This window comes from Urocampus carinirostris, chromosome 2, assembly GCF_059441175.1.
Source record: "Urocampus carinirostris isolate Australia breed hairy pipefish chromosome 2, RoL_Ucar_1.0, whole genome shotgun sequence".
NCBI classification, from domain to species: domain Eukaryota; kingdom Metazoa; phylum Chordata; class Actinopteri; order Syngnathiformes; family Syngnathidae; genus Urocampus; species Urocampus carinirostris.
The window spans coordinates 12,063,154-12,087,571 of NC_142350.1; the positions used below are offsets into that span (position 1 = coordinate 12,063,154).

General features: G+C 39.5%; 1 protein-coding gene across 1 annotated transcript in view; it reads left to right on the forward strand.

Moving 5' to 3' along the window:
• Positions 1 to 401: 401 nt before the first annotated feature.
• The window catches only part of snrka (SNF related kinase a), a 41,081-nt gene continuing 17,064 nt past the window's right edge, over positions 402 to 24,418 (forward strand). The window contains exons 1-4 of the mRNA XM_088328934.1: positions 402 to 699; positions 10,912 to 11,219; positions 11,304 to 11,522; positions 13,770 to 14,016. Of these exons, the coding sequence (XP_088185060.1) occupies positions 11,097 to 11,219; positions 11,304 to 11,522; positions 13,770 to 14,016 (589 nt within the window). The 5' untranslated portion in view covers positions 402 to 699; positions 10,912 to 11,096. The remainder of the gene's footprint in view (positions 700 to 10,911; positions 11,220 to 11,303; positions 11,523 to 13,769; positions 14,017 to 24,418) is intronic.

Genomic DNA, 24,418 nt, shown 5'->3' on the forward strand with positions numbered 1-24,418 from the left:
CGGTAGCCTCTATCTCTGTGTCGTTTTTTTTCGTTGCAAACGAAGCGAGCAGTTTGATGCCACTGCACGCATGTGTCTGCCGCCTGGGGATTTTCCATCATGCATTATTCCGAAAAAAAATATGGTGTACGATTATTTTGTATTTTGTAGGGGAAAATACGACAGTTTGTACGGGGATGGAGCTGTGGAGGTTGACAGGTATGAGCTATCCTTTAGCTAGTTAGCAAGTCATCTAGCTAAGTTTCTATTGCCGAAATTCATATTAAACTGAGAGTCTAACAAAAAGTAGCTGAGCGCTTGAAAATGGTCGGGGAGCCCTGCACTACACTGAAGATCCACTTATGGTAGCGGATTTTATTTTGATAGCGACAAGCAATCGATTTCCTGTTTTTAGCCCTAACCACATCCGTGCTTGACACAGTCCAACGAAGAGGACTGGGGCGAGCGATAATGTGTGTGCCCGACAGAGAGAGACGCTTGAACGTTGATTTTTCATGGCCGCTTCGGGTTTAAAACCTCGCTTTGCTCCCAATTTCTCCGCTTCGCTTCCATCATCCTAAAGTTGGTGGGTCGGAACGTCGTCGAAAGCCGCAGTTTCCAGCGGCTGGAGCAGCGCGGCCTTGCCGTAGTTATAGGCAGACGGGAAGAATCGAAGAGCGGACTGGCCGACTGCTTGACTGGCTTCCTCTTCTGTCCACGGTAAGTGTTGCGTTTAAGGCCACTGCTGGTTCCGTCGGGCCCGGTTGATTTATTTGGGGAGTGGGGCATGTTCGACTAGTTAGCGTTCAATTTCTTCACTATTTTCGGCTTGACGCTTGGAGAAAATCGCTTTTGTTGTTGTTGACCATCCGCACTAGCTTCCACTCGGGATGCTACTAACTACTATTTTAATAGGCGACTAGTCACCGACTACAAACGATGTGGTAACTGATAATAAACAGAAAATATTTGTTCACTGATAAATACATCGCTTTTTGAGGAATCATACTAAGGATAAAATCCGCTATTTTTTTTTAAATAAAATGCATCATTAAAGGGACAGTGTGTAATAATCCGTGCTTCCTAGTGGTACAAACAACGTTCAGTAAATACAATTACATTGATTGAAATACTTGGCAAAATACATGAACTATCACACTAACCTTAATATTTATTTAAAAAAAATAATCGGTAGATAGTTTAGTATTTCTTTTACATTAAATGAAATGATCTGCATTTATATAGCGCTTTTCAAGTCAATGACTTCCCAAAGCGCTTTACAATGTGCTCCACATTTCCCAATAGCGGCCATGCAGTCATGTAAGGCGCTAACCTGCTTATTGGGGGTATTGGGGTTCAGTGTCTTACCCAAGGACACTTCGACATGTAACACAGACGATCCCTTGATCCCAAGACGAGCGCTCTACCCCCAGAGCTACTGCCCCCCCCAGTAGCTCAGGGGGTACATAGTGGATCCCTACCCTAAAGTCGCCGCCATGTTTATCTGACATCTTGCTGCTACCCTGTGGCCCGTGGCACTGGTTTTCGTTCGCATTAGACACTACAGTACCGTATAGTAGTCCAATATTTCACACTGGGGCTTTAAACAGTCAACGAGTCACCGACTACTGAAACAATTATTAATTTTTTTTTCTGGAAGTTGATTTTGTGATGTGGTAAATGATAATAAACACAAAAATTGGGTACTGTGAGAAATGAATATTTTATCATACGTACTGCAGATTCTTACAAGAAATGAAAAATAAGCATCCCATTTAAACCATTTCGGTACAATCCATAGAAAACCTATGTCCATTTTATAGGGACAGGCAAATTATTCAACATCAAGAACCGTAGTTTCTGTACTATAAAGCGCACCGGAATATAACACACATCCCCCAAAATTAGTCTTTGAGCATAAAACGGGTTTCCTATGGCTGTTTGAAATCCTTAAATGCTTACATTTCAATGTTGTGTTTTCAAATATTAAAAGGTTTATGACTTTTGGGTGAAGTGCTCGTAAAGGCTTGAAATTGTTGCCGTGTTGCTCAATACGTCGGCTTAAACATGATGTCGACTTGGCTTTCTCAGGGTTCCCGCCGATGCTCGGAAAGGCATTGAATTCGTTAGTCTCAAAAATAAGGCCTTAATTGGCGATCAATCATCTTAAATCTCATTTTTGAAAGTCTTTAAAACACACGTTTAAGTTTTATATTCGAAAATATTTGGGAACATTTATCAATTGTTTAGTTTAAAAAAATCCACGGTTTATTTTGGTGGCAAAATGGCGTGACCACAATAACGGTACTATCAAATGTAAATGTAAATGGTTTGCATTTGTATAGCGCTTTTCAAGTCAATGAAGACTTCCCGAAGCGCTTTACATGCCGATAGCAGCGTCAGCCATGCAGGGCCTGCTTATCGGGGGCATTAGGGATTCAGTGTCTTGCCCAAACACTTCGACGTATAACCCGGCAATCGAACCTGCGACCTCTTGCTCCCAGGGTGAGCGCTTTACCTTCGGTGATGTGGTTTCAGTCGGGCCTTTCAGAGCAGACGTATGTCTTAGGTCTACCCACAACACACATAGCAACTTCAGACAGAGTTACTTAGGACCATGGTTAAGTGACAATTAAATGTCAAGTTTGCTATGGCTAAAAGCTTTTCTTTTGTCGACATGGTCTCTTTGATTTCAAAAGGGCTTAAAAAATGTCCCATAGTCTTGAATTGAACTCACCTCGAGCTATAGGAACCCTGCTTTTCTCTGGTGGCTTCACTCCACCGTTGTATTTCTTCGACACTCATGGTTGACTGCAGCTGGCAGTAGTTTGTAGGGCATTGTCCTACGAAGCGTCATCGCCCCCTACGGGCCGGGTCCAAGCGGACAGATGCACGCTACACCTAAACCGGGCACTCGGAAATGTGTATTAGTGCACGTATCTCAAGATGCTCTGCGGTCTGCGATAATGGAAAAGGACTTGAGCACGTTTCCATGAAATATTCCGGCCATTTTTTGCGCTCGCCACCACTCCTTCTCGTGTGTTATCACAGTACGTTTGTGCTACGTCAACAACAAAACTCAAAGAAAACAATCGCTAATATCAATGATTTGTGTTTTTGATGTCGCCACATTCGACAAGTCTTCTCTGCCGTTCTTTGTCGATGTGCGGCCGTGCTACTGAAATATTTACTTTTGTTGGTTTTGTGCAAAAGGATGGAAAGTTGTTAGCACTGAAGCTCAGTTTGTCATCTTTGCCTTCGACGATATCCCTTTTTTCTTCCGATTAAATAATGTAACTCTGTTAAATGTTTGTTATCCTTGTCACAAATAATGATATAATAGCGGCGCCTGTCGGGAGTATCGTTTGCAGTCCTTAAAGGTACAGTGTGTATTTTTAGCACCTCCGAGTGGTACAAAAAAACTTTGTATATTAGAAAAATAGCTATTTATTTAAACACCTAAGCAAAAATGCACGTGTTATCATATATATCCGTTCATTTTTTGTGAATATTCAAAAGGTTAAGAAATGAGCAATTATTTGACATGACACGATTGCCTGCCATCCTGTTGCTACGGGTACCTCTAAAAACCAAGAACCCTGTGGAAAGCTCGTGGAAAACCAATGAGAAAAAAAGTGTGCTTGGGTCACTTTGTCTCTGTAGTCCAGGGGTCCAGTTAGCTCCATAAGATCACATTAGTAGCCCAGGGATGAGTTGTGATTTTCTCGGAATTGTGTTTTCTAACTTGGTTGACCGTAGAGCTGCATGATTTTGTAAAAAAACAAAACCTTATTTGCAATTTTTCAGGCCAGTTTTGTAATTTTTTAATGCGATTTCTGATTTGAAAAGAAAAGTGCTGTATTTTTCGTTACTGCTTAATCATAGTGACATGCTCTAACTTTAAAGGGACTGTGTGTGATATTTAGTGCCTCCTACTGGCACAAAAACTTTCATTCAGAAAAAACATGGTTTTGAATACTAGGCAAACATACATGTTCATTTTTCTAACGGATCACAGGTCGAAAAAATTATATTTCTTTTGTATAGTCAAATTCCTATGTAGAAGTCGCCGCCATGTTTTTACGGCATTTTGTTGCATTTGGCACTGGTTTCTGTCCGCATTAGACAATGCAGTGCCATTTAGTGGTCGAATATTACACACTGGGGCTTTAAGAAAACCGTCCCCTCTTCTGTGGAGCCTTGTTAGGGTTGCTGTCTGCTGACCACTATTTACTTTGGGATTCCCCAATTGAGTTGACCTGTAAAATGCAATAGAGAGCACTTCAAGCTCAATGGTGGTCTAGTGTACACAATTTTTAAAATAAATGGGTGAGTGTTTTAGCATCATGCGTGCATACATTACCTCGCCTCACTCAAATAACAAAGTGGGAAAAACACATTTACATGGAACTATAAAGCATTGAAAAGCCCGCAGTGTCTTGCACATTGGCACTAGGTCACATTGCAATGTCAGTTGGATTTCAGTTAAACATGCATGCGGAGTTGACAGCCCCTTTTTAACCTAATTACAACCTGGTAATAACATAGTAACACCATAGCAATAACATGTTATTTTAGAATTGCATATTAAACCAGTAGCCCTTCGTGCCAATCGGTAACAAAAAGAGTAGCGCTCGGCCTCAAGACGGTTGGTGACCAGTGTCATAGTTTGTATTCTTCCTTGTGCTTTGTAGCACTTGTTGTTGGTTGCACTGCACGTTACAGTGACAGTTGGCATTCAAATATTAAAAACATAGAGACATTTGAATTTATTTGACATATAGTGATCCTTACCTAGAGGAAGCTGACATGATTGTTCGCCATCTTGCTACTATGGGTACCCAAAAATCAAAAAGCTTGCTAAAGGCTCTGCAAAAAAAAAAAAATTAAAAAATTAATTGGTGTGATCACTTTGGATCTCTAGTTTATATCTATATCTTGTTTTGGATCTAGTTTTTGTTTGCTCAACACAATAAAGCAACATCTAGTTGTCAATTGACACACAATGTCCCTTTTAACCCAGTGTTTTTATACATAAATGTATGCCGGGCATGTCTAATTGGCTCCGGGGCCGGATCCAGACTTTCTGTTCTCGGGTAGTCTGCATCATTGAAAAAAAAATGTCAATGCCAAATATTTAGCCTCGTTTTTCAGTCCTATGCTTTATCATTCAGCCTATATTTGCCCCCCTACCCTACATATTATAATCACATTATAAACACATTTATTCATGAACAATGGAAACAAATTATCTTCATGTTTGGTATTGAATGTGTTAACAATTTGTTTCTTTTAACGTTTGAGTAAATGCCGCTTAACATCTGTACCAACTGATCACAATCGTAAACCAATTTAAGTGTGAGCTATGAAAAAATGTGCTTGCCTCAATTTTCATACTGCTTTGAAATAAATAGAAATACAAAATACAAGAGTTTCAGCAGTGACAATAACATCATATCAAACTACTAGTCTGGGGTTACTGTACCTGAGAAAATACTGCACAATGGTGTCTTTAACAAGATACCGTAATGGACGTAAGCTCTTTTACACCTTCCAGTGACTGAAACGATCATTTGGTTTGTATTTATTCCAAAATCCTACCTTTTAATAAAAACAGGTTTTTATTTTTTTATTTTTATTTTACATACTCAGAACTTAACGGCTGACTAGATTATCATCCAAAGGGCCGTTTGTTTGACGTGCCTCTTGTATACTGTAAATCCGCTTTCTTTACGCAACAGATTCCTGCAGTGAACTTTGGAGGTGCTACGTCAACTACTTAATGTATGCGAGTGCTTCCACACTACACCTCATTAGGTAACAAGGAGAGATTTAGGCAACACATGCTTGCACACGCCAAGACTGTCACTGACCACACGTTATATGCCATGTGCAATGCTTCACTTAACATTCCACAGCATTAGATACTCCTGTACGCTCAAGTCTGATAGACGTTTTTTCCCCTCTGTGAGTAAGGTGGCACCTCAATTCATTGCATGACCTAGTTCAGGGGTTGTCAATCCAAAATGTGGAAACAGCCATATTAGACGGTATGTCTGCAGCTGCAAAGAAGAGCTTTATCCAAGCATTATAAGGAAGGCATAACATGCTTAATTTATATAGACCGTATAAAGAGAGATCCCTCGGTTTTCACGGTTATTGGGTTTATTATGAGTGCTGTAACAAATGTGCGTGCATGCTGCGAAGGAAGAGGGGGCGGTTCAGTATTTAAATCACCTTTATTATGGTTGTATTGCTACAACGAAATTACGGTAGCGCTCCAGCTGGAAAAAATATACAATATAAAGACTAGAGGTAAAATTGGGCCTAAGGAAATCCAATCTAACCCAACCCGAACCTGCTTAAAACTTGACTGCTTAACTTGATTTGAGGGACAGAGCCCAAAGTCATCCCAAAGCTGCACTTAGGCGCCACAGTGCGCACTTTGGCTGAAGTACGCGGGGTTCCAAAGCGCATCTTGGAGTTGACATTGGGCTCCGGCCCTAAAATCAAGTGTGAACATCGGTGCAGAAGTACGTGCAGTGCCGAAATGCAGTGCCAAAAATGACTGTTACTTCAGAATAATATTAATCAAGTAGAAGTATAAAGTAATCATTCAAATAATTACCTGAGTAAAAGTAAGTGCGATAGAGAAGCCCAGCCCGACCCTGACTTAATGACTGACATTTTATTTCAGTCCGGGTCCGTGTCCGATATCCTCCCTCTAATAAAAACTATTAAAGAGACACATACAAACTATTAACCTCTACTATAAAGTATTTACATCTACTATAAAAACTACGCAACTGACAAAGTCAACATATCAACTGAAATACCTTCCATTTGCTCAATATTATGGAAATGAAGTCAAAGTCAAAATAAAGAGTACAACGTAAAAATATATAACAGGACAAAAATAAAACGGAACACTTCTTCTGCTACTGTTTGGAACCCAAGTCAGCAACATTTAAAATGAAAGCTGTACACAACCGAGATATTGCATTTAACTGGTTGCACTTAAAAAAAAGGGGGGGCATTTAATTTAAAACCGGGCAGGTTATTGCACATAAAACCGGGACATCGCACTTTAAAACTGTTTTTCACTACGGCGGTTCAGTTGTACAAGGAGGAGTAACGTAGATCACATACCTCATTAAATTATACCTTTCCTCATGTTTTACACACTTTTGGATCATTTCACATGGTGTACACAGTATAACAATTTTATACAGGAAAATAAAAAAAAACGATCTCGTGTTGCCCATATCTGCTCTAATTCTGATTGTCTCTGTCACTAATAGCAGACGACAACGTCATTGTTTCCTGCTTCTATGGTTGCGGTATTCTACTTAATCTGTCCTGCAGTGAGAAAGTGCCTTGTTGTGTTTTTGAGGTTAATTATGTGGATTTGGCATCATTCAAGGGGAGCAATTGGTGGCGGTTGACAGGTAGAGCATTTACACCTAAGATTGCACTTAAGTCAATTTAACTTTAAATGACTGACGCACAAAACAATTTTACAGCACTAGTCTGCGGTGCTAAGCAGTCACCAGTGTTCTTTATTGTTATCCTCTGGGACTGCTTTTTAACTGGATTTTCCTCCGTATAGCAAGGTAGATATTCATTCAAAAAGCAAACAAACTGTGTTTGAGAGGTGCATGTATAAAGAGGTGCCACTGTATTAAGGTGTCGAGAGGCTGCTGCATATGGGCTGTATTTCCTGCCTACCATGACTTAAGAATCTATTCCGCATAAAGGCGCACTCCCTGGCAACGGCTCCTCTTTGTCCCAATGTTTCTATGAATTTAGGTGAGCGTGGGCACACCTAGGTGTGGATCACCTTGCAGGAATGTTCCAGGCCCGCACTTGGCGTGCCTGCTGCACACTCTGCATTGGTTTAGCACGCAGGAAGTCCGGAATTTCAGTCGCCTCCTCCCGCCCACAGGCGTTATTGCGCTATCGAAGCAGCAAGTATGCCAGGAACGGGGCACGTCTTGCAGACAGGGAGAGTCTTTTTTTCCCCATGATTTCGGTTACCGGAATAAAGACAGCTTAAAAAGTCTCCTTTTAAGTTGACATCATTACCAGGACTATTCTTCTGTTGAACTGCTATCATGGTACGTGGTGTCATAAACAACCGGAAGGTACCCATATTTTTTAGATTGTATGCACATGTGTATCTACTTTTAAAGTATTACTCTGATCTGAAATGAAAGTGTGAAATCATGATTGAAATAATTATGGAATTTATTGTTGGAGTTTGAGAAATAAATCCAAGTCAGTGGATACAGGTTTGTTAGTAATTTATTTATGTATGTAATGGAATTGCGTTTCTCACAATGCCTTATTGTACTGGTCTTCTGTGACTCCTTTTTAAGAATGCAGAACACTCTTTTGCCAGACTTGACCTATGTACGGCAGTGGTCCCCAACCTTTTTTGTACCACGGACCGGTTTAATGTCTGACAATATTCTCTCGGTCAGGTCCAATAATGACACTAAGTAATAATAATAATAATGATGAAAAAAACGCCTAAATCCACCCTGTATTAACTGGACTACTCGGGATCTAGATGACATAGGAAAAAGCATTAGACTTAATCTCATCATCACACTATTTTTACTCACGGTACCACCTCATACAATATTGTTTTTGGCTGAACTCTTTCCAATACTGTTCCATTACAACGTTGTATGAAGTGGCATTGTGAGTAAAAATAGTGTGGTAACAAGATAAAATCTAATCTCTTTTCCTATGTCATCTACATCCCTAGTGATCTTGTGGTAGGGTTCAGCGCGCCCACCGCCACGATCTGGGTTTGATTCCTGTTTCATCCAATGCTAAGCAAATATGGTCTGTGGTATTTGCTAATCAAATACATGTACAGTAATATGGTACTGTGAAGCTTGTGTATAACGCACACCCAAAGTTTGAAGTTTTTGGGGGTGAAAAAAATGTGTGCATACATGAAAGAACATGGTATAAATGAAAAATCAGTATTTTAACTTTTTACTTCTTTGTGCGGCCCGCACCATATGACCCGAGGCCTGGTACTGGTCTAGGGCCCTGTGGTTGCTGACCACTGATGAATGCGATGTTGACAGGAAAATATGAGCGTGTAACTTGATAATGTCTGATTTAACCCGCTCATCTAAATGATATTGGTAATAACAATGAAGGCTGTATACAATACCAAACATACCTGATAATATTGTACCTGAGACTTGTATGAATCGCAGCAATCACTTTGCATGCTTAAAAAACCCCAAGAATGTTGAGTGCATTTTATAGTCTCACAGGCTGCTGCTATTATAAAAAGTTAAAATGCGGAAATGGCATGCATCATGGCCACAAACGGTAATTTAGTCAGGATTATTGTTAACAGAAGAGAAATCTGCATTCTAAAAATGTTTTAGGGCAATACATTTTACAGGTCAAGATTCAATTTTCATTTTATTTTTCAGTTTGCACATTAAATTTTGACTTGGTTGGAGTATTCATTCACCACTAACTGTCATCAGTGGTGGCACTGACGCGGTTTAAGATTTTTATTTTCTGCTCTCTTGTTAGAAACAAACTACAGATACAACTTAATACGCTACTACTGTGTTTCTCAACCAGCTTGAAATGTATTCTAGTGTCCCACAGGAAATTGTCCAAATATAAGAGCAATAGCCCTTAAATTTAGTTAAATGGTTTTCCACACAATGTATGTTATCATTCGTAGCATTATTAACTTGTGAAATATTCTGCTTAGCAGGGACTGCAGCAAAATGTATTGGTTACGACCGTAATTCTGTTGAGATTTGAACTTGAGCTACAAATTACCATTACCTACTGTATGAATAATTATCATGAAAACACTCCTTTCTGGTGGCTTCACTTTGCCATTGCATTTCTTAATGCCTCGTGATTAACGGCAGTGAGCATTCATTTGTATTGCGTTTACAGACAGATGCATGGTACACCTAAATATTGAAATGTGTATCAGTTCAAGGATTACGAATCAATGATGGGCATTTCTAATGGGACATGCAAAAAATTAAGGTAGCGTTGTAATGGGAAGGACTTCCCTCAACTGAAAATGTAAGCTGCATATTATTGTCATTTTTATCCAACACCTATATGGGGAGAGATTTGTCTCAAAAATACTTACACACACATCCACAAATATATTAGCGATTTACTCAAAATCTAAAAATCATATGCCTTGACAAATGCACCATGAAAAATCTCATATGTAAATCGCAGATTTTGTGGCTTAGAAAAATAATAATTTTTTTAATTGTACTGGAAAATTTGGAAAATCTGCTTTGAAATCTCTAAAATGTGCCTAAATTTGGCCACAGAAACGTGTATGAACTAGGGGTGTGACAAAAAAATCGATTTATGCATGTATTGTGATATTATTTTTGACAATTTTTAAAATGGACGTTTACCCTCAGAATTGATTTTTGTGACATCATATCCGGTGCGTTAAAATGTGTGAAAGAAAAAGAAGATGGAAGATACGAGCACATCAACTAAAGCCGGCGCCCATAAATTTTAGATCCCAAGTACGGACACTTTTTTAATTTCATACAGTTTTGGGGAAGACTCAGCTAGACATGACCAAAACTGGCCCTATGAAAAAGCAAACCTCGGCCGCATGTAGCCGGAGTTTGCCCATCTCTGACATAAACAAATCACATAATGTGGTATTGTTTGAACATCATTCATGGTTTATTGTCCCAAAATTGTATGATTTAATTCATTTGTTTTTTTAGGAGAGAAAATCAAATTGCAATCATCATTTATATCGAATTGCAATACTTGAGGAATCGAATCGACACCTTAGTATCGTGATACAATTAAATCGTGACCGAAGCGTACCTTCCCACCCCTAATATGAACCATGTTATCAATGTATCACTTGTTTTTTTTATCTCATAGAGCCTGACAGGATGGGACCAAAGTAAGGATTTTGCCGTTGTCACTTGAAGCCTCTTCCCCAGTAGTGACACACCTCAGCCGACAGTCAAGCCAAAGGAAAGAGAAGATGGACGTCTGACGGAGGGATCAGAGGGTGACAGGAAACCACTCCTCCCAGTCTTCCCAGTAGCGCTCCGCCAGAGGCCATGGCGGGCCTCAAACGTCACCATGACGGGAAGATCGCCGGCCTCTACGACCTGGACAAGACGCTGGGCCGCGGACACTTTGCCGTGGTCAAACTTGCCCGGCACGTTTTCACTGGAGAGAAGGTCTGTTTAAAAACGGCTGCTACACAAAAAATTCTTTGGGTTGTGTGTGTGTGCTCTTTTTGTCTAACCTCTGTGACTTCTCAGGTGGCAGTGAAGGTGATTGACAAGACCAAGTTGGACCAGGTGGCACGGGGCCACCTTTTCCAAGAGGTGCGATGCATGAAGCTGGTGCAGCACCCCAACGTGGTGCGCCTGTACGAGGTGATCGACACGGCCACCAAGCTCTACCTCATCCTGGAACTCGGGGACGGCGGAGACATGTTTGACTGCATCATGAAGCACGAGGGAGGCCTCAGCGAGGAAGTGAGTTGCATTGTGGTTGAGGAGATGAACTAAACACAAATACTGTATTACCTCGGTTATCGCGGTTAATGGGGACCAGACACCCGTGCGAAACATGAAAATCGCAAAGTAGTAATGCCCCTTCATAAAAACCCCAACGGGTCAAACTTACCTCAAGATAAGGTATTTACTGACTAGTGACTAGAGTGTACAACTGTAAGAAAATAACAACTATAGATCTACTGATAAACACACAGAATTGCCGTTAAAGGAATGGTCTTTGTCATTATAAAAAACTACAACGAAATTGGAGGGCTTCTCCTTTCATTGATATAAACAGATTTAAAGAGCAGCTGATTAGCTGCAGGCTAGCGTGCGGTTATCCTTGGTTGCGCCAGGTCCCCGTGATGGTTAGAATACAACTGTCCCGAATTAAGCACTTTTCCACAAGTTGTATCTCCAAGTCACCCCTTTCACTCCAAGTAACAAAACTGCAAAAAGTAAACTGCGGTACAGCAAGGGATTATTGTACTCGGGAGTAGGCGAATACAGTATCTGGCTGAAAGTGTCCTCATTTCAAGAGTTAAGTAAGCACCATATGTATTAGTGTATAACGCGCACCCCTTTGTGATGAAACATCATTATAAAATTGTAATTAATTTTCACAGCTCATATCAAGTATTGTAGGTCACAAACATTGTGTCATAAATTCTCACAACTGGGATCAAACCCGGATCGTTGTGGTCTAGACCACTAGAGTTATTTATGTCACAGGGAAAGGCATTACACTTTATCTCATCATCACCCTTTTTTTATTCACGGTACCATGTTAAACAACGTTGTTTTGATTAAATTCTTTCCCATAATGCTCTGTTGCAACGTTCCAATATGTGGCACCTCGAAAACAGTGTAATGATGCGATAGATCCTAAAGCCTTTTCTTATGTCATTTTCTCCTTAAAAATGGCCCTGCGCCATGCAATGAGCAACTGTATACTCTGCCCTATATACTGAGCCTATATACTATGCCAATGACTTGTTGGACTTTGGTCACCATAACGACGTGGGACAAAACTGTGACTGTAGCAATCGTTAAAGAAAAAAGAAGCGTTATAACTTGGGTCAGCACCACTTTTAATCTTTGAGACTTGAGAAAACACAAATACGAAGCATGGGTGAGTACGATTTCTTGCCTAAATGTGGCCATATTTCAAGACTTAAGTAATTGTACTAATTGTAATATGGAAAAAAACAATATCCAACCCATATAATGACTACTTTACAGAGTAATTTCAAATAACTCTCTTATTAATAGCTATCACTAATCCGTACAGCCAATTAATCTCAATTCAATCTTGCTAGTGGCCTAGCTGTCAGGTCATGAACGGACATTTTTTTTTCATGTAAGCACTAGGGCTGCAACAATTGTCGACGTTGTCGGCAAAAATCGATTAAAGAGATGCTTAACACCGAATGCCATTGGCGGCAGACATGTTTTTTCCAAGAGAGTAGGGCATCTCTCCATGAATACAAGTCACTGAAGACCTCCCAAAGCGCTTTACAATGTGCTTTACACTCACCCATCCACAAACACTCGCACACCGATAGCGACGAAAGACATGCAAGGTGCCTAACTGCTTATCGGGGGCATGCGGGTTTCAGTGTCTTGGACACTTCGACATTTAACTCGGAGGAGCCTGCAATCAGACCTCTGACTTCTCGGTCTCAAGACGAGCGCTCTACCTCCTAGCTTTATCTACGGTGCACTCAAAATGCACATCATGTTTGTGTTATTTACTGTTCTACTGCTGCAAATGAGCCTGTACTTGGTTTTACAGGAACGTTTACTTGATTTTAATTTAACATTTATTTGCCTTGATCTAAAAAACAGAGGTTTATAAATTGCTTTATATCTCTACTGAATGAGCACTGTTCCTAATTGGTTTCAGATAGGCATTTTTATGTTATTTTTGGACAAATCCACAGTATGATCAATGGAAGATGTATTTTTCACTCTACCCGTGTGTCTTGTGTTATAATCATTTGCCACATAATTAAATAAACTTCATGCTAAATTTAAGAAAAAAACATTTGTCGGATTAACCGACTATTCAGTGACTAGTTAACTATTTAAAATAGCCGTTAGTTGCGGCCCTAGTAAACACGTCTGACTGTTTTGTAAGTCAGTCATTTATTAATGTGAGAACTTAACATAGAATTTTTGCCCTCCTGTATTGAACCACCCCAATGTGTGCGTGTCCCTCTGCAGGTTTCCAAGTGTTACTTTGCCCAGATCGTACACGCCATCTCGTACTGCCACCAACTGCACGTGGTGCACCGGGACCTGAAGCCCGAGAACGTGGTTTTCTTCGAGAAACAAGGCGTGGTCAAGCTCACCGACTTCGGCTTTAGCAACAGGTTTCAGCCGGGGAAGAAGCTCAACACTTCGTGCGGATCGCTAGCGTATTCTGCCCCTGAAATCCTGCTAGGGGACGAATATGACGCCCCGGCCGTCGGTGAGTCGGAATTGAATCATGTTGAGTTTTTTTTTTATTTAGATGCGGTTGCCTTTGATTGAAATTAATTTCAGGAAAAATTTCAATAGACCGTATTTTCCACACCATAAAGTGCCCCTTTTGATAAGGTGCACCCCTCCTTATATGATACTTTGTCATTTAATTTTCAAACACGAGGCGCACCGGACTATAAGGCGCATGAAATGTAGACTACAGGAAGACCTACCGTGTTTATTCGGCATATAACAGTGCAATGGTTTTGAAGTCGATAAGCATTACTGATTAAAATAACTAAATATTGTTTGCAATGGGAATCAAACCCAATTCGGGGCAGTGAGAGCCCCAACACTTTACCATTAAACAACCGGTGGTACAGATTTACACTTCCATAATTTAATGTCAATCAAATGTTGCTGCTTTCACCAACACACTACTTGTCATTATTGATATGTGTAGATGATGGTGGTATAGAATTGTTAACATAAAACAGAGGTGTAAACTCATTTTAGCTGGGGGCCACATGCTAGAAAAAAATACTCACGCGGGCCGGAATAGTAGGTTTAAGGGAAAGAGAGAAAAAAAGAGAGGGAAAATGTAGAAAAAGGAAGGGAGAGAGAGAGAACAAGGGAGAGAGAGTAAGAGAGAGACAGAGATGGAAAAAAATACTACTACTACTACTACTGCAGTTGCTTTGCGAGTGGTGCCTGGCTTGGGTGACATCAAGTGGACATATTTATAACTGCAGCTCATTCTTTTATTGCGCTTTTCTCAGTGTTGTTTTATGGGCCGGATTAAGACTTTTGGCGGGCTCGATCCGGCTTGTTTGACACCAGTGATATAGAGGAATCCATGAACCTTTTCAATCGAACAAAAATAGTTGTTACGGAATTATTTTTGCAACGCCTACTTTGCAATTTTTTTTTTATATATAAAATGTCAGAATTTGGTTTCTTTTCACAATTGTGTCTCACATGTTGTTGATTCTTGGAAAATATTTTCAGGTTCTATCTATAGGTTTGAAGCCTAAAATCTGGCAATATGTCAAAACGTCCCCGCATTTTAGATAGTCAACTAGTCACTGAATAGTCGGTTAGTCTGGTAATTATTGATTTTTTTCTTAAATTTAACATAAAGTTGATCCGATTATGTGGAAAATGATAATAACACAAGAAAGATGGGTAGAGCGAAAAATACATCTTATGTTAAAACCAATTACGCCCAGTGCTGGGTCAGTCGAGATATAACGGTTTATGCTCTATGTTAAACAAATGTCATATCATAAGTATTGATATTTCAATTCAAATATCGAGTTTAGAGCAAACCGTTCCATGAGTGATTTATCTGCATGTCACAATATAAACTCTACAGAATATTCCGTCCATGTTCTTTTATGTATTTCCAAAACATTCATATTGTGGTGGACTCAAAACAAAATTGTGTCCTTTTGTGTATGCCAAGGCACAAAATGGAAACAACACACAATGGAGAAGCATTTTCATTTATTTCTTTTCTCTCTGTGTGGATTAGTGGCTCTATTTTCTGCTCTCTCCTGCTCTTATATTGTGCCAGGCAGATGAGTGTTCTCCAAATCTCCAGAGTAAAATAATGACATCCTGTTGTTGGACATTATCAACTGAGTGCGAGTTCACATGCTAGATTCGGTTGTCTGCTTGTGTTGGGTCTGTGCATTTTTTTGAATAAGTGGGATGCGTTTTTAGTAATAATAGTTACAAATGCCCAAAATAGTACCCAGGGCTTTAAGGTAAGCAGGCTGCATCTCTCCATGTGGCAAACAATTTCGCTTTTTACCGAGATAACGTCAACTTCCTAGCTTTCAGTTAGTCTGGCCAGGAATTGACTGATTGTGTCTGAGCTATTTTGTCTCTTTTATTGAGCTTATTAACTTTTCATGCCTCAGTGTTTAACAAATAGCATAACATGAATAGTTGCTTCCCCGGTTGGTCTAGTGCCGGCTTAAAAAAGGGCCCACCTCTTTTCCTTCCTGATGTTATGTGGAATGTCAGCTCCCTCCGTTTTTTTTAACATCCCACAAATGTCGAGTTAAATATAGAACCTTTCTTTCCACCCCACCGAACACGAGCTGCCCAAACGCAAACTTATACAGTTAGACCTGAAAATATTTGGACAGACGCACATTTTTTACAAGTTGGGCTCTACATGCAACCACATTGGACTTTAAATGAAATATATTTGCCAGAATTCAAGTGCAGAATGTAATGCTTAGTTGGAGTGGTTGAACAACAAAATCCGACTGCCAATGAAATTGTATTCCAGTTTTTCCAAACACATCACATTTTAGGGCTTAAAAGTAATTGGACAATTGAGGATAACCTAAACAAAAATGTTTTTTTGTCAATATTTTGTTGCAAATCTTTTTGAGGCAATCACTGCCTGCAGTCTGGAACCCATGGACAACACAAAACGCCCGGTTTCCTTCTCCTCGATGCTTTACCAGGCATGTACAGCTGCAGCCTTGAGTTGTTGCTTGTTTGTAGATCTTTCTGCCTTAAGCCTTACCTTGAGCAAGTGAAATTCATACTCGATCAGCTTAAGATTGACTCAGCCATTGCAGAATATTTCACTTCTTTGCTAAACTCCCCGGTTGCTTCTGCTGTATGCTCTGGGTCATCGTCCAGCTACACAGATTCAGCGCACATTCGGCTGAATCTAAGCAGAAACAATATCTCTGTATCCGTCGCTGTTGTCCAGGTCTTTTTGAATACCAAACCTCACCAGTGCATTCCTTTTTCCCTAGAATTCACCAAACTGTTGGTTTGACTTCCCCAAGCATTTGAGCTGACTCTTATGAATTTAAGATAAAATAATCCTTTATTCGTCTCCCAAGGGGAAATTTCTTCATTGCAGCAGTAAGACGATGAATAATGAATAACAGCTAAAATATGAACAGTATACAGTACATTTGTTTTTTGTTAAGTTGCCTAATAATTATGCACAGTAATAGTCACCTGCACACACAGATATCCTCCTAAAATAGCTAAAACTAAAAAAGCCCCACTCCAACTTCCAAAATATTCAGCTTTGATATTAATGAGACTTTTGGGTTCATTAAGAACATGGTTGTTGTTCAATAATAAAATTAATCCTCAAAAATACAACTTGCCTAATAATTCTGCACTCCCTGTAAACATTCATTCATTATCTGCATTATCGCTCTTTTCGTGACCAACTGTTATCGCGTGCGGACGTGCTTCGTTTTGCTTTCGCTTTTAATATAGGTGTACGAAGTGTTTTAGCCCCTAATTATGCCTCCGAAGAAAGTCAGTGCAAGCAGCAAAGTTGCTACAGGTGAAAAAAGAAAAGTAGTGCGTACAACTATTGCATTTAAGAAAGAAATAATAGCAAAATATGAAGGAGGTGTGCGAGTGTCTGATTTTGCTAGGGAATACCCCACCGTCCACCTGCGCCTTCTGCTGACCACCACAAAGTTAAAAAATCCTATTCATAATTCTTTTCTTTATCCTTTTTTTTACGTTCATGTTAGCGTAATCTTTCGTACGGAAGATTACGATAACGCGAACGTACGATTAGCCTGGGTTAGCTTTAGTTTATGTTAAACATTCAAGGTAAACATTCAGGGTGTTGGAACGGAGCCCCCTTTCCAATGAACCGCTCACCACTTGTTGTGCAGACCCGGGTGCTAAATGACTTATAAACGACCAGATTTTTTTCTTTTTACACGTTCATGTTAGCGTAATCTTTCGTACGGAAAATTACGATAACGCAAATGTACGAATAGCCTGGGTTAGCTTTAGTTTACGTTAAACATTCAAGGTAAACATTCAGGGTGTTGGAACGGATTAAAACTATTTACACTATTTTTAATGGGAAAAATGATTTCGGTGATCGAACAAATCGGTTTTCGAACAGGGTTCTGGAACGGATTATGGTCGAGAACAGAGGTTCGTTCCACTGTATTTTAAAAAAAAAAAAAATATATAATATATATATATATATATATATATATATATATATATATATATATATATATATATATTAAAAAAAACAGAATTTCTACTTCTTTTTATTCGTGAGCATCTTCTTCTTTACCTCATTTGAGAGCTCTTTTGAACGCATAATGTGTGGTCACAACAACAGCTTCCAAGTGCAAAACCTCATACCGGCAATCAACTCCAGACCTTCTCACTACTTAATTGATGACAGGTCAACAAGGGAGTAGCCGTCTGAGTCAAAAAGAGCCCTCTTTAAATAAATTGTACAATTTATTTTGTTCCCTTGAAAAGGGGGTATAATAATTTGTAAACACTTACTCTGATTTGGATGTGAAAAGTCTGAAATTTGCACCTGAGATGCGCAGTTTAAGCCCATATTATTTATATATTTGTATTTTGTTAATGTAAAAAGCTAAAATTGCAAAACTCGTGTCACTGTCCAAATATTTTTTAGCCTAACGGTAACATGCATAATAATCAGTTTATCAGTGCACTTGCATGAAATATCTGTAAAAACATGTGCGTTTGGTTTATGAACATAATTTGATAACACCCATTACAGCTTTATAAAGATTCAACCTTTATCAAGATGATGTTTACTTTTATGTACAGTTTTTAATGTGATTGTGCTCCGTTGTTGGGTAAAAGGTTGCATTTTATTTCATTTTCCGCCGATGCGCTGTGAGCCATCTGGTTTTGTAAATAAAGTTACAAAGGAAGGAAGTTGAACGCGCTGCTGACGCAAGTAGTAAGGGAGACGGTTTTTGGTTGCTAGGCGACATCGACAGGAGGTAAGATGGCGACGGCAACTGCAGCAGCTTGAGATGACCCAGAGCACAAAAACACACTTACTGGATCCTTATAGAGAGGAAATGTATCCCCCAGTGATTAATTACTTCATTGTAGTTTGTGGTTTTCTTTAGTGATTTTCCCTCTGATAGAAAGCAGGCATGACAAATATAACTTTTATCTTTTTTATGGCGTACTAAAACCCCTAAAATGTTTGCATTTCGAACAAAAACAGTTAAAAACATGGTTAAGATAATGTGCAAAAACGATATAAATGGAAACAGAAAAAGACGCAAGATGCTAAATACTTTATTTTCTAGATGACAAGGCGCACCAGATTACAGTTTGACTTCCAGGAATAGTATTTTGTGATATATTTTTTTTTTGTCAATATACAAGGTGCACTGGACTATAAGATGCATGACATTAAAACTACTGTAATGGATAAAGTTGGATTAACAAATTTTACAAATTATAAATCTGGTTTCCCAACTAAGATGGATTCATTCATAAATAATTACCCCTAGTTATGTATTCTATTTTTAAAATTGGACACCTGCAAAGGAAATTGCATAGGATGCCAGTTAATTTTGTCTATTATTTACTGTTTAACTCATTGTCACTATCGGTCAATAATTTTATTGTTCTTTGATCGCCACACCCTTTAGATCTCCTTTTTGTAGCCTATGAGATTTAATAAAAAAGAAAGTGCTCCAGGGAGGGCTTTTAGAACAGATTTGGAAGTCCTCTTTTTGAGGGCTTTTTTTGGTATAGTTATCTCCTGTTCTCCTTGTAAGTTCAAAATCCATTCATGTCTTTTCTCCTTATTTTGAGTGTCTATGTCAACTATATACTTATCAGTAACATCTCATTGTTATGATGCATTTCCAATTTTATTTTACATATTTTCTAGCCTATAATGTGCACTGGGTTATAAGGTACATCTGCAAATTTCTGTCAAACGTTTGGTTTTTAGGTGCACTTTATAGTCTGGAAAATACGGTAATCAAATAAAAGTAAAATATTTTCAAGTATTTAAAAATGATAAAACCAATATATTGAAATATTTGAAATAACTAGGGAAATTATATATAGATTTTATATGTTTGTGCTTACTTATTTATCCATTCATATAATTTTGGTCTGCCATCAATGCCGATGTTCTTTTTTATGACAACGCCTTTCTTATTAAACTTAAGCTAAACATCTAGAAGCCAATGCAGCGGGAGAAGACGCAGGAAAGATGCTCAGTGGCAAAGATGCGTCTAAGGATATATAAAGAGGACCTTGAAATAGAACACCCTTAAAGGCAGTTTGCATTAATATTTGATCCCAACAAAAAGAAAGGAATTTCAGCTCCAGGCTATTGATTACTGACACAGCAGGTTTGAGCTATTAAACAACTACCATGTTTCCTGTACTAAAAGGCGCACCATATTATAAGCAGTGTTCTTACTGCTTATAAAATGCTTGAATTTTACATTGTGTTTTTAAGGATGGAAAGGGGTTGTAAATGCTTGAAATTGTTGCCATGTTTATCAACAACTCTTCTTAGAAATGATGCTGATACAGCTGTTTGGTTTGCAATTGCATTTCTTCCCTTCTTGTTACCGGCAGCTGGCATTAGTTTGTATGGCGTTGTCTCATGAAGCATCATCGACCTCTATGAGTCGCCCTCAAGAGGAATGGTGCATGCTACAGTTAAACAGGGCACTGTGTAAAGCAGACCTGGGCACTCCGGTCCTGGAGGGCCATACGTCCTGCCAGATTTTGAAGTTTGCTCTTCTTTAACTCAGGTGATACAAATTATAACCTCGTTAGCAAGCTAGCAAGTGCTCGTTAACGATACTGGTGATTGGAATCACCTGTATTGGATCACAGAAACCTCAAAAATCATGCAGAACATACGGCCCTCCAGGACCGGAGTGCCCAGGTCTGGTGTAACATGTATCTATTATGGAGATTTATTATGGGCCATGCAAAAAATGAAGTTTTTTTTTTTTCTCAGTGGTAAATTTTAATGAAAAGAACTTGCTCCAACTGTAAATTTAAGCAACATACAACTGTTATTTTACCCAATACCTATATGGTAAATGGTCTGCATTTATATAGCGCTTTTTAAGTCAATGAAGACCTCCCAAAGCGCTTTACAATGTGCTTCACACTTACCCATTCACACACACACTCACACAGCAATAGCAGCCATGCAAGGTGCCAACCTGCTTATTGGGGGCATTAGGGATTCAGTGTCTTGCCCAAGGACGCTTCGACATTTAACACGGAGGAGTCGGGAATCGAACCTGCAATCTTTTGATCCCAAGACGAGTGCTCTACCTCCTGAGCTAATGCCGGAAGAGATGTATGCGATTGACTCAAGGTCTTAAAATCAAAGGTCTTGATAAATGCACACGCAATATTACAATTCGCATATTTGAATCTCATATACTGGACTGTCTCAGAAAATTAGAATATTGTGATAAAGTTCTTTATTTTCTGTAATGCAATTAAAAAAACAAAAATGTCATACATTCTGGATTCATTACACATCAACTGAACTATTTCAAGCCTTTTATTATTTGAATATTGCTGATTTTGGCTTACAGCTGAAAAAAACTCAAAAATCCTATCTCAAAATATTAGAATACTTCCTCAGACCAAGTAAAAAAATAATTTTATAACAGCAAAACTAAATCAAACATTTGAAAATGTCCATTGATGCACTCAGTACTTGGTTGGGAATCCTTTTGCAAGGATTACTGCATCAATCCAGCGTGGCATGGAGGCAATCAGCCTGTGGCATTGCTGAGGTGTTATTGATGCCCAGGATGCTTCGATAGCGGCCTTCAGCTCATTTGCATTTGTAGGTCTGGTGTCTTTCATCTTCTTCTTAACTATACCCCACAAATTCTCGATGGGGTTCAGGTCAGGGGAATTAGCAGGCCAATCAAGGACAGCGATGCCATGGTCAGTGCACCAGTTACTGGTGGTTTTGGCACTGTGGGCAGGTCCCAGATCATGCTGGAAAATGAAATCCTCATCTCCATAGAGCTTTTCAGCAGATGGAAGCATGTAGTGCTCTAAAATCTCTTGGTACACAGTTGCATTTACTCTGGACTTGATGAAACACAGTGGACCAACACCAGCAGCTGACATGGCTCCCCAAACCATTGCTGACTGTGGGAACTTCACACTGGATTTCAAGCAACTTGGATTTTGCTCCTCTCCAGCCTATCTCCAGACTCTGGTGCCTTGACTTCCAAATGAAATGCAAAACTTGCTTTCGTCTAAAAAGAGGACTTTGGACCACTCTGCAACTGTCCAGTGCTTCTTCTCCATAGCCCAAGTCAGACGCTTCTTCCGTTGTCTTGAGTTCAGAAGTGGCTTGACCATGGGAATACGGCTATTGTAGCCCATTTCCCGGACACGTCTGTGAACTGTGGCTTTTGATACCTGGACTCCAGCTTCAGCGCACTGTCTTTGAAGCTCCCCCAAATTCTGGAAGCGGCTCAATTTTGTTAAGGCTGCGGTCATCTCTCTTGGTTGTGCAGCGTTTCCGGCCACATTTTTCCCTTCCAACAGACTTTTTGTGGATATGCTTTGAAACTGCACTCTGTGAACAGCCTGCTCTTTGAGAAATTTCTTTTTGTGTCTTACCCTCTTGATGGAGGGTGTCAATGATGGTCCTCTGGACAGCAGTCAGATCAGCAGTGTTCCCCATATTTGTGATTTAGTTTACTGAACCAAGCTGAGTGTTTTTAAGGCTCAGGAAACCCTCGCAAGGTGTTTCGAGTTAATTAGATGATTCAGGTGATTAGTTGAATAGCCTACTTGTATACTTTTTAATGATATTCTAATATTTTGAGATAGGATTTTTGAGTTTTCTTAAGCTGTAAGCCAAATTCAGCAATATTCAAATAATAAAAGGCTTGAAATAGTTCAGTTGATGTGTAATGAATCCAGAATGTATGACATTTTTGTTTTTTTAATTGCATTACAGAAAATAAAGAACTTTATCACAATATTCTAATTTTCTGAGACAGTCCAGTATATTTGTGGCTCAGCAAAATACCTGATTCACGCCAGATTTCTTTGAATGGTACTATAGAAATTGGAAATTTGGCTTTGAAAGTCCTTAGGGTTTAAATTTAAAACTTCGATCTCGATGTTCGATCTTTTTATAAGGCGCATTTCCCAAAATTGTCTTTTGTCATTTATATTTCATATATAAGGAGCACTGGACTACAAGGCACACAAAATGAAAACTACAGTAAGAGATACTTTATTTATTTGTTCATAGCTGTTGTTCATTTTATACACTAGTATCTAATAGTCCAATGATTGATCAGTCGAAAAATGTCGTTGACCAAAATCGCAAAACATTTTATGCAATGGTAATCGAAGGCAGGTCAAGGTGGTGAGAATACCGAAACCTCACCACTAGTGATACAGGTGACATCGAAAAGCAAACTATGGTTGGTTGGATCCCTTTACCACCAGGGTCATAGGGGCACCATTTCCTGTGGTGTGTCTCGGTCAAGTACAGCCTGGTGTCCCATCCTTTTCCAGGCCAACGACACGACGATGGAAACAACTCTTTGACGTATCTACTGATGAATCAAACTTTGTATCGTAAAAATAGTGTGATGATGAGATACAATTCTATGTCATCTGTGTCACTGGTGGTCTGGTGGTTAGAATTGCCGACATGGGTTTAATTCCTGTTGCGTATGATGCTTTGCGATTATGATCAGCATTGTTTTTCGATTGATCAAACATTGCACAAATATGGTAGTGTACTGTAAAACCTCATGTAGTAATGCACACGTATAAATCTTGTCCACCATATTTCTTGCAGTATATTAGACACACTTTCAAATTTCTAACCAATTTGGGTTTTCTAGGTGCGCCTTATAGTCCGAAAAAGATGGTCGGGTTTTTTTTTTTGAGAATTTGCGAAATATATATAAGTATGAATACTGTTAATGACACTGTACTTTCATTGATAGCTACTGGGTTAGTTTTACATGCATGGCCTGGTAGTTGAGCTCAGGTTGTTGCTTTGCAATTCAGTTTCATTACTTTGGTTTTAAAATATAGAAAACAAACAATCATCATCCCTTCGCTCTGTTACAACATGTTTTCTTGTCTTTTTATAAAAATGTCAATTTCCCTGTGAGAGTCTCTCCAAATCACTGTCAAGTCACGGCAGGAAGTGTGTCAAACGGACCAATGGACTTGGGAAAGGCTCTCAGCAAACCTCATCTCATCCCATCTCTTTGGCTGCACCGCTTATCCTCAGTAGGGTTGCGGGGGTGCTGGAGCCCATCCCAGCAATCATCGGGCAGTGCACAGGGGACACCCTGAACTGGTTGCCAGCCAATCGCAGGGCACACGGGGACAGACAACTCACTCGCTCATTCACACCTAGGGACAATTTGGACCGGCCAATTCACCTGAAATGCATGTTTTTGGAATATGGGAGGAAACTCATAACTGGAGTGCCCGGAGGAAACCCACGCAAGCACGGGGAGAACATACAAACTCCACACAGGAAGTCTGGAGCTGGATTTGAACCCACGCAGAAGGTCCCCATGACTTGAACTGTGCCGCACATGCGCTAA